The following is a 10,200-nucleotide window of genomic DNA, read 5'->3' as shown; positions in this document are numbered from 1 at the left end:
TGTGCCATAGAGCACAATGATCATCCTTCTCTAGTGCATTGACAGAAGCACTAAAGAGCTTAGCATGAACATGATACAACACTGAGACCATTTTACCTCTTGCAACAATCATGTTGCCTTTGGTGAGCTTGTACTGCCCTTTTCCAAAACTGCTCAAGTAATCATCTCTATCAAGCAAACCAACCGAGATAATATTGAAACGAAGTGCCTCGACATGCCTCACAGATTTGAGGACTAACCTTGTACCATTTGCGGTCTCCAAATGCACATCTCCTTTTCCAATGATGGCTGCTCTGTCATTGTTCCCCATCTTCACAACACCAAAATCACCTGATATATAGTTAGTGAAGAGCTCTCTGCGAGATGTAGCATGAATGGTAGCACCGCTATACGGTATCCAAATCATCTCGTCACCGTCCACAAGGTTAACGGTTTCATCAAAAACAACATTGATCTTCTCCTCAACAGCGGAACCAAATATGCCCTCATTTTCTTCATGCATAACAAGCATGATGTCCTCTTCTACTGCAGTAACTCGGTTGCCCTCTATGTCACTATCACTGTCAACTTGCTTCTGATCTTGCTTCTTCTTTTTCTTTTTGTCTTTCTTCCACTTGTCACATTGCCACTTAATGTGCCCCTTCTGATGGCAGTGATGGCACTCATAATCAGCATACTTACTTTTTGATTTGCCCCTACCTCTTTCTTCCCCTTTACCTGGACCTCTGCTCTTACTTCTCCCCCTGGACTGAGTGACCAACACCTCTGAATGTGAGGAAGAACTAGCTTCAGCCACCTTTCTGGACTCTTCATTTAGTACCCTGGTTTTCACAAGATTCCAAGTGACAACTCCATTAGGTGCTGAATTGCAAATCGTGACCTTAAAGGTCTCCCAGCTGTCCGGTAATGAGCCTAGTAGCAGCAAAGCTCTTTATAATGCCTTGGAATGTATTCACATGATCTGCAATTAGAATGCCCTCTTTGTACCTCAAGCACATCAACTGTTTGATCAAGAACATCTTGTTTGTACCTTCTTTTCGGGCAAACAACTCTTCCAATTTTTGACATAAGGTGTGTGCATGTGTCTCATCAATGATATGGTTCAAAATATTGTCATCGACCCATTGCCAGATGAACCTACAAGCTTGGCGATGAAGTACCTTCCACTGACCTTCCTCAATGCCCTCCGGCATCTCAGTGGAGAACACTGGCTTCCAGTATTCTTTCACATACAACAAGTCCTCCATCTTGCCCTTCCATGATTGATAATTTGTACCATTCAAAGATATCATCCTGCTGGTATTCACTTCCATCTTTCACCACAAGAAACTCAGCAATTTGCACAAGCAAATCAAGACTCTGATACCACTTTTTTGGGGTTGGATAGCAACAATGCGCTGCACAAATTCACCGACATGGCAAATATGCACACTACACATCCCCCTCCACTTGTGATGAACTTTGAGGACAGCTTTAACCAACAAGTAAGCAGCGGAATAACACAAACAACATGCACATGTGACACAAGATTTAACGTGGAAAAACCTCCTCTACTTGAGGAGTAAAAAATCACGGCTGTGGACTGACCGGTCCATGCAACTTCACTATGAGAATGATGAGTACAAAGTCTGCTCTAGAACCTCTAGAGAGATTTACAACACACTCTTCACGTTGCCAACCGGCAACAGCAACAACAACCACAAGAAGCAAGATTTCAGCAAAGCAGAGTTTACACAGCTTCTGTACCCTTCAGTGTTTTGCAAACTGCTCTTAAACCGCTAAACCAAACAGCATCAAATTTGACAGACAAGTAGACACATGCATTCTTGACATCCTCTCCAAATTTCAGCTCAACCGGACATCATTTGCCTACCCAAACTGTTCGTCTCTCAAAACTACTCTGTTCTGAAACTGCAGCAGTCAGAGCTGACAAAACCACTCTCAAATCTGATGCTCCACTGACCCAATCCTCAAACCAGTTAACCAGAATGAAGGAAGCAAAGTAAGGAACGAGATCACCAAGTTTGGGGTCGATCCAAGTACATTTGAGCCTCCAACCACCAGCTTGAACACTGTCTAGTCAGATGCAGCAAATCTGGACAGAACCTCTGCTTCTTCTTCTTTCTCTCTCTCAGATTGTGTTTTCTCTTATGTGCTCTCACTCTCACTCTCACGAATGGCAGCCACCACCAGCAGGGGTGGAGTGGCTAGGGTTTTCTCCTTGCTCCCTTCAACAGGAAATACTCACAACCGTTGGATGCAGAACAAATCAACGGTTCATATGTGTTGGACTTGTGTGGGTTGATGTTGTGCTGCCAACACACCTCCATGTGGAGGGACTTAGCCCAACACCAGTTTGTACAAATGAGGGAGTTACAATGCTACATTGTGTACTATATCTTAACCATGCAACTAAGCAAAAATCTAATGTGGTACCCAATTCAATGAGGAAAGAGAGAGCAACCTTACCTTAATCTAGATATAGATCTTGGTAGAAAATCCAAGACATTTCGACAGAATTCTCTCACAGAAGACATTAAATGAGGGTTGTACTAGATACAACACTAAGATATAGGAAATTCAATTCGGCTCTTGGGAGCATATGCTCCCGCCCATCAAAAATATTTTTTGCAGACGTCCAAAAAAATTGAAAAAATAGATGTATTCATTGTCACACTAAAATGCTACCTGCAAATATTTAGGAGGAAAGATCAAGTATTTTGATCTGTGCAAAAAGAAAAAACAAGTCGAACGACAAATGTTACCTCCAAATGTTACACTTATTTTTGTTTTTTTTCACTGACGAAGCACCGTCATCCCGTTTCGCATGAAAATTATCAAGCACAGTTATTACACTAACAAGAACATCTACAAAAAAGAATCAGAATTTTTAAATTTTATTTACTATTTATTTTGAATTTACTGTTCATTAGGGAGCATATGCACCCCAGAGCCAAAACGGCCCTCCCAGTATATCATATATTCAATGCTATTAGATTTAGATAGTACACTGAGACTGCCTTGACAATGATATGATCAAAGATCTTTGTATATCTTGTTTGAGTGAACAAGCAGTAAATGTTCTCTATAATAAGTCTATAAATATAGCACGTCATGTATGCTTCTTGAACCCCAAGTAGTAGAAAGGAGAACAAGAAGAAGTTTGGTGTCTGGTCTTATGGAGAGGAAAACTATTCTGCTTTGCCTTATGGTGCTTCTGCTACTAGGAAATTCCACACCGCTGGTACGAAATTGATCTCTCTATTCATATGTATGTGTTTCCTTTTAACTTCCAACTGGAGTAGAACAAGTCGTCATGAATATGGCCTGGAATATGACCCTTTAATTTGGAATTGTTTTACTGATGTATGTATGTATGTTGTCTGCAGAGCATTGCCAAACACACAGTGTACCGGCCATTGCGTGCATAACAATAAAATGCCGGCTTTGGTGCCAGCATGTGTGGAACCACGTCAAGGAAGCCTACTGCACCGGCAGGCCTATTTTTGACAGTCACTGCGTTTGCGTCGTTTGTGACCGAGTTGCACTCTAGCATCATGTCAAATAATGGACATTGATTTCCAGTAATAAAATCTCATGCGACAACCAATTTTGGGTGTTATGTCTGATTTGATTTTGACGTGCGTACTCTTAGATTTAGTGATTTTGTGTTTGGCTGGCCTGGCAGTTAGTAAATTCGGAAATAACAATAAGAAGGCAGAGGTGCAAATAAGGAACGAACAAATGTCATTTCTTTTACACTGAACATGTCACATGATACATCGTCATTACAACAAAATAGTCCAGTTCTTCGAATGGCAGAGAAAACATGTATGGTACTAACATCTCAGCCTCTCACTTCATGTAATCCAATCTAGTGCAAAACACATGCCAGCTACAAGTCTGCAACCCTATCCTGCATGGCCCTCACACGAGTGTTCACGTAAGGGCATCGGGCGATACACAGAAGAACCAATGGCCGCCAAGGAAGCGATTAACCGTGAGGGGACACTTGCACGTTGGGTTCCCCGTCTGCAGGGTTTCATTCACAACAGACAACTCTTTGGGCAGAGAAGATCAGACAGATACATGCTGATGCACAACATTTCTAACACTTGGGAATCGATCAGCCCAGCGCCTATAACCTGCAATCAGTACAAAAAAGGAAGTTAGATGATGGTGTTTCACATGACACACATCGAATGAGGGCCGCATTTTCTTCCTCTTCTTTTGTAAGATCAACAGGTTACTGTGTTTACCTGATGCAATGATTTGCTTTTGGTTAAGCTGTTCGCTATCATCGTCAGGGATATCCTGTAGGACAATTCAGAAAGCCAACATCAAGCAAGCATATCCAGAAATAGAAAAAAGAAGCAAACAGGCAGGAGGCAGGAGGAAAAAACTAACTGAAGAGATGATGTCATGGTTACCTGACGCAAGCTTCTGACAATAAGGTCAGACAAACTCCCAAGGGTCTTGGGGTCAAAACCAGAGCAGCTCGAGAGGAACTCTTCAGATGTCAACTCCATCACCATGGCGCATAAGCTGGATGCTGTCATGACGACTGATGAAGCATCTGTTGTTCCTATAAGCTCACACACATTCATACTTAATGATAAGTTCACATTCAAGACAAAAGAGAGCTACTGGTCATCTCGTGAAGAGAATCAACAGGAAAATGGGTATCAATATTTAGCGTGATATTTAGGTATGGATTAGTTCATCTCTCCTCGGCTAATCAATATCTCTACCAGAGCTAGATCCTAGTATCCTGCTATAGGAGTACATGCAACAGATGCCAGATCTGCCAACAGGCAGATATTCAAGCAGCAATAAAATTCTTGCCATGGTCATGGTTCAGAAACAAGTGCCGGGTTTCAATCAAAGTTTGTCCATATATGATCTGACATGTTTTGAAATGGTGCTGATTTACGACATTAATGACACCATTTGATCATCAATGTTTGCAGTGATGTGTATTTGTACTACTTAGACATCAAAACTTCAACAGCTCATCTGTAAGAATTTGAAAAATAAAAAATAGATGTAAACTGCCCAGCAGCGGTTTTAAGATCAGAACAGTTTTCTGAACCTTCGACAGGACAACTATGCACAGACCAACAGAGGGAAGTAATTTCTGAAGTATGCTTGATTCCAGTTACAATGTTGAGAATAAACAAGATGCAGACATCTAGAGGCAATCGTCTATTCCCAAATTTGAAATGCCTACAACTGAGAGCCACCCTACAAAACAATATGAAAGTACATCCATTTAAGCTTACGTAAAGAAATTAGGAGCAGAATGTACCAGCCCATGTAGTAAGTGCTTGCAAGAGGTGGATGAAACAAGGCTCCATTTGAATAGGATAATTCTTCCTCTACATAAGTACAAATATGCTATTAGATTTTCTCATGCTAGGTACGAGACTGTCTTGAACCTTGTAGTTACTCACATTTGACATAATGTTTATGATAGTATCACATGCCAAAAACATGCTACCATCGTCGATCATCATTCCATTCTCCTCGGTCATTTTAATGAGGCAGTCTATAACCTGTAAACACAAAAACAACCAAATGAGTTGTACAGTCGCAGGAAAAAAATGAACAAAAAATGACAACTGTGTTATGCGAAATTTCTATTTGAACAGTTGGCGAACCATAATGCAGTCATTTCATATTTTCATGGAGTCACTTCAAATAGTAAACCTCGCATATAATGTGATTAGCACCTAGAAGGAACTACCACAACTATGCCATGACACCTTTATAATGTAACACCCCTGTACCAAGGTAAAATAATATTTGTATAAACACTGAATATTAGCTCTTGCTAGCTCTAAGCCAGGGTGCATAAGGGAGGGGGGTCAGACTACAATTCCATTTAGAAATTTTGAACACCACAGATTGTTCAGAAATACATTTATATTTGCAAAAACTATTTTTTTCTAGAAATTAGTAAACCAGAAAGATACCCAGAAATGATAAAAGGTTCAATTATAATTTTAAAATTGGAAAATGGGTGTTACAATGAACAAGTATAATCAGCATTATAAATTATTTCAAGGACAAAATAAGCAAAGGAGTCACAATTATTATAAAGTTAACAAATATGCCTACTTACTGCTTTATAGCCTCCAAATGACACCAAAGTTCTACATCCATCAGCTGTCGTCGTTATTTGTGATAGCATTGGAAGCATGAAGCGAACAGAATAGAAGGGGCTGTTGGCAAGAATGTTAGTTGGTACCATCATCAATAAATTGCACTACAAAGGAAGATGCTCGGTTATGCGCAACACCTTCTGAGCACAAAATGGGCAAGCAAATACCTTGATTCATCTTGACCTTCGATAGAAAAGATAAATTCCAGTAGATGACCAGTCTTCTCCTGGCAAGCATATGGTGCCTCTGCCAGATAGCTGCAACAGAGTAACACACAGATGTAGCTTCTATTTAAGGGATTACAGGATGTTTGAAACAATTCACTCGTACAATAATCAATAATTTTGTTTAACAGCTTATGTGAATGATGTGCATAGGAAAATATGAAGTGGCTAAAGTACACATTATTTGTTTGTTATTGTCAAAAGCAGTGACACACTTAACCATTCCCATCAAACTGAGTAGTCAGTTCGTCACTATAAGTACAACCATGAGGTGGAACTAGTACTTAGAAAAGACCCTTACATAGTGCTAGTTGGGGGGGGGGGGGGGGGGGGGGTGTAGAATGCAGAGATAATAATAAGAAGAAGAGAAGCACACCTTCCTACTATTCTCACAGCTGCCAAAAGATCATCACCTTTCCTTTGCCCATGATCCTGTCAAATTTCATCCTGTAAGATTAACTTCCAGTACTAAATTTCATATCATCAGAATTCAGAAGATTCAAATATTTACCTTTGCATCCTGCAGGAAGTCCAACACTAAGCTGATTGTCTCATTTAATCCCGTAATTACCTGCATTATGGTCTTTTCACAGATGGTCTGACTTGGTTCACCTGCATACGGTTTTATTTTATTTTAAAAGAGAACGCAAGATGACTACTTTAATCAGTTCGTTAAAGCTTCCTATTAGCTAATGACAAACTTCCATAAGATACAAAAGGTGAAAACTGAATGTTATAAATATAAAAGAAGAAATGGCAATATATTACTTAAGCGTTGCAGCCCATGGAACCAAAAATAGTGAAGGAAATGGTATACATACCTTCACCACCACTGGCATCTGATATCATTTTGATTATTCTTTCCATCAGTGAAAACAATATAGCCAGGTTTCTCTGTTTCTGGATGATGGCATCATCTATCTGAGAACTTTTTGATGACTCGTATTTCGAAAAAGCAAGTTCGTTTAGAAGGACAGCAACTTCAACTCTTGCAGATTGTAGGACTAGCAGGACAAATCTACAGAAATTAGAAGTTGTTAACTTGTTATATAAAATGAAAAAAAGTACATCCAGAGTGATGCTTATCTGTTGAGAGAGAGAGACAGAGAGAGAGATGCAACAGATGATGTGAAACGTACTTGTCAACGGAGATCGCATTCTTGTTATCCAGGATTTTGTGATCTTCTGACAACCAATTCTCGCCTAGTATGGACATCATGCACTCCGCCAAAAGAAGAGCTTGTAGCTTTTCGGAAGATACTGAAAGTGGAGAAATACTTAGTGTCATGACCATGTCAAAAAGGAAGGGGAATTCTAACACTGGTTAGGATTCATTCTTCTGCCCTACAAAATTTCTTCTTACAGCACATTGTACCTCCCTTTAGTGAGTAAATAGTACAGTTCTGTTGCTCCAAACAATCTACACAAACTGCCCCTGCCCTGAAGCTGTAGGAAAATTTAAACCAAATCTACGGCTTATGGGTACAAGAATAAAAAAAAACTCAAGTTATAGAAGAGACAACTAGAATAGAAAGAAAAAATAAAAGGTACTGATAGACCTAAGCACATTTCAGTTTATAGACTATCACTGCATTGGTATAGAATAATAGTTTATCGAAGTTGGACATATTAGCACTTTCATCCTGGGCAAATGCAGTTGATCCTCAAACGGTCAAACCTTCGATGTAAAGTCTATATTGTCAACTTGACAGTAGAAACAGAAACAATTAATATGTAATTTCAAAATTTGAAGCATGGACGTACCAACACGGTTTTGGAGAACGTCTATAATCCCACCACGGATATGAGATTTCCAGATTGCGGATGGCATTGACCTCAAAGCATCATGAAGTGGCTTTAGTGTTCCAAAAATACAGAGAAGTAGTTAAGCTAAAATCCCCAAAGTACAAATTAAACAAATGGTAGGGGAAAGGGTTACTCTTACAGATTCTTTTTGGGAAAGGAGTGTCGCAAGCATGTGCAGCGATTCAAATTTAAATGCCGTATGAAGTACACCGAAAAGCATAGCAAGAGAAGCCACCTGAATGACAATAGAAAAATTATAGATCAAACCATCAAATTAGCAACCAAGCAGATGAAAGAAATATAGAAATATTCAGGCAAAACAATCCAGTGTGCCATACCATGCTTGCCATGCCTTGCAATTTCTCCACACTCATGTTGTCTGCTCTGAGTTTATGAACAAGTAACTGCAATAGATGAGTGGAAAGCTCTAAGCACCTTGAACCTACAAACGAAACAATCAAGCAATTGTATAAGAATTCAACCTAACTATGGAAAATATAATGTGTTGTTGGACTGCAATACCTAATGGAAGCCACCAACTAACCAATGTAAATACTTCTAATTTGGACACTGACTCGATATACTATACAAATCGTCCTAGGTAAAGCGGAGTTCGCAACCAACCGTCAGACATCCAGGTGCACAAATTTAAAACGTTGGACCAAGTGTCACTGCTAACATTCCTCGGTAGGATGAAGGAAGATGGAGAGGGAATTATTAAGCAAACAAGAGATTGGCCAGAAAATTTTAGTACCATCTGGAAAGTTGGAGATTTGACTGAAGAGCATGTCCATAACTCCAGGCTCACAAAATTTGTATGCCCCATCTTCAGAGGCTATGGCAACCAGCGATAGAAGTTCAAAACATTCTTCAGTGATTGTCAGATCAGGCCTGCAGATGATTTGGCAGCTCATAAGCAAATGTGAGTTGCAAAGCAGAGCATCCAAACAGTTAAACAGTTGGCCTAATCTAGATTCGAGAGGATCGCACAGGTTTGCTCTGCTCTGCTAAGCAAATGTTTCAACGCATACCACTTAAATTGCATCAGTACTAGAAGGAAACAGAGAGGGGAAGTTCTTACGATTTGGAGACAACCTCGGCGATGAGGGGCACGGTGGAGACGACCCCAGCGTCGGCCGCAACCTCCGGGGCGCGCGCGAGCCCAGCAAGCACGGTCACGGCGAGCCGCAGGTACGCCTCCCGCTCCTCCTCCTTCCCGCCCTCCACCTTCCCCAGCCCTGCAGCGCACACAGAGCAAAAATCCCCAATGAGACACCGACACGGGCGCCGCAAACAAACCGCAAGTGCGCCACGCGTTCCCCTGGTTCTTCTTACCGGTGTTGAGGAGGCGGCGGAGGAACCGGGGCCCGACGGCGCGGTAGACCTGGGCGACGGCGGCGGCGTCGCCGGCGCGGCAGACGTTGGCGGCGATGAGGAGGCCCGCCAGCTTCTGCTCGTCGCGCTCGCCGCGGAGGAGGCGGAGACAGTCTTCGAGCGGCGGGGCCGAGGCCTCGGTCGGCGCGGCGGGGGCCGGGGAGGAATCCTGCGGGAGATGGAGGGGGAGAGGTGAGCGAGACGGGCGGCGAGAGGGGGAGGGGGGCTTAGGGTTCGGAGCAGGGAGGGAGCCGCGAACCATGGGAGCGGCGACGTGCGTGCGCAGGCGGGGAGAGCGCCTCCGGTGACGGCCGCGTCGGAGAGGAGTTGGGCGGCGGCGGTGGCCGGAAGCGTTGGGAAAGTTCGAATTTTGTGAGGGAAAGGCGTGGAGAGGTCGGGGGCGGCTGATTTGGACAAAGCCGGAAGTCGGCGGAGGTTTCGTGGGCAGAAATCACATATTTAACCTGAAGACGAAATCAAATCACGAACTAACCTGCTTCCGAAAAAAATTCACTCTGCTGACCCTTTCGTGTGGCGCCCGACAGCTAGACGCCGCACACTACTATGCAGCGCCTCTGCCTTAGGCGTCGCACCTCCTGCCAGCGTGGCAGCCCTGATCCAGTTGCGGCCCC

The 10,200-nt window shown here is 42.4% G+C and overlaps 1 protein-coding gene across 1 annotated transcript; it reads right to left on the bottom strand.

Annotated features, from left to right (window-relative positions):
• Window positions 1-3,733: 3,733 nt before the first annotated feature.
• LOC123128797 (uncharacterized) lies at window positions 3,734-9,988 on the bottom strand. Its single transcript, XM_044548896.1, has 18 exons — window positions 9,828-9,988; window positions 9,530-9,737; window positions 9,276-9,432; window positions 8,949-9,085; window positions 8,533-8,636; window positions 8,334-8,429; window positions 8,153-8,243; window positions 7,528-7,648; window positions 7,210-7,406; window positions 6,900-7,000; window positions 6,765-6,820; window positions 6,332-6,421; window positions 6,125-6,224; window positions 5,454-5,555; window positions 5,309-5,378; window positions 4,431-4,585; window positions 4,260-4,314; window positions 3,734-4,145 (listed from the first exon to the last, which is right to left on the bottom strand). Exons 1-18 carry the CDS (start codon window positions 9,828-9,830, stop codon window positions 4,078-4,080), a joined length of 1,911 nt encoding a protein of 636 aa, XP_044404831.1. The 5' UTR covers window positions 9,831-9,988; the 3' UTR covers window positions 3,734-4,077.
• Window positions 9,989-10,200: the final 212 nt, after the last annotated feature.

The sequence above is a fragment of the Triticum aestivum genome, chromosome 6A, assembly GCF_018294505.1.
Source record: "Triticum aestivum cultivar Chinese Spring chromosome 6A, IWGSC CS RefSeq v2.1, whole genome shotgun sequence".
NCBI lineage: Eukaryota > Viridiplantae > Streptophyta > Magnoliopsida > Poales > Poaceae > Triticum > Triticum aestivum.
The sequence above is the reverse complement of the archived record's forward strand: the minus strand, read 5'-3'. Positions and strand labels throughout refer to the sequence as shown.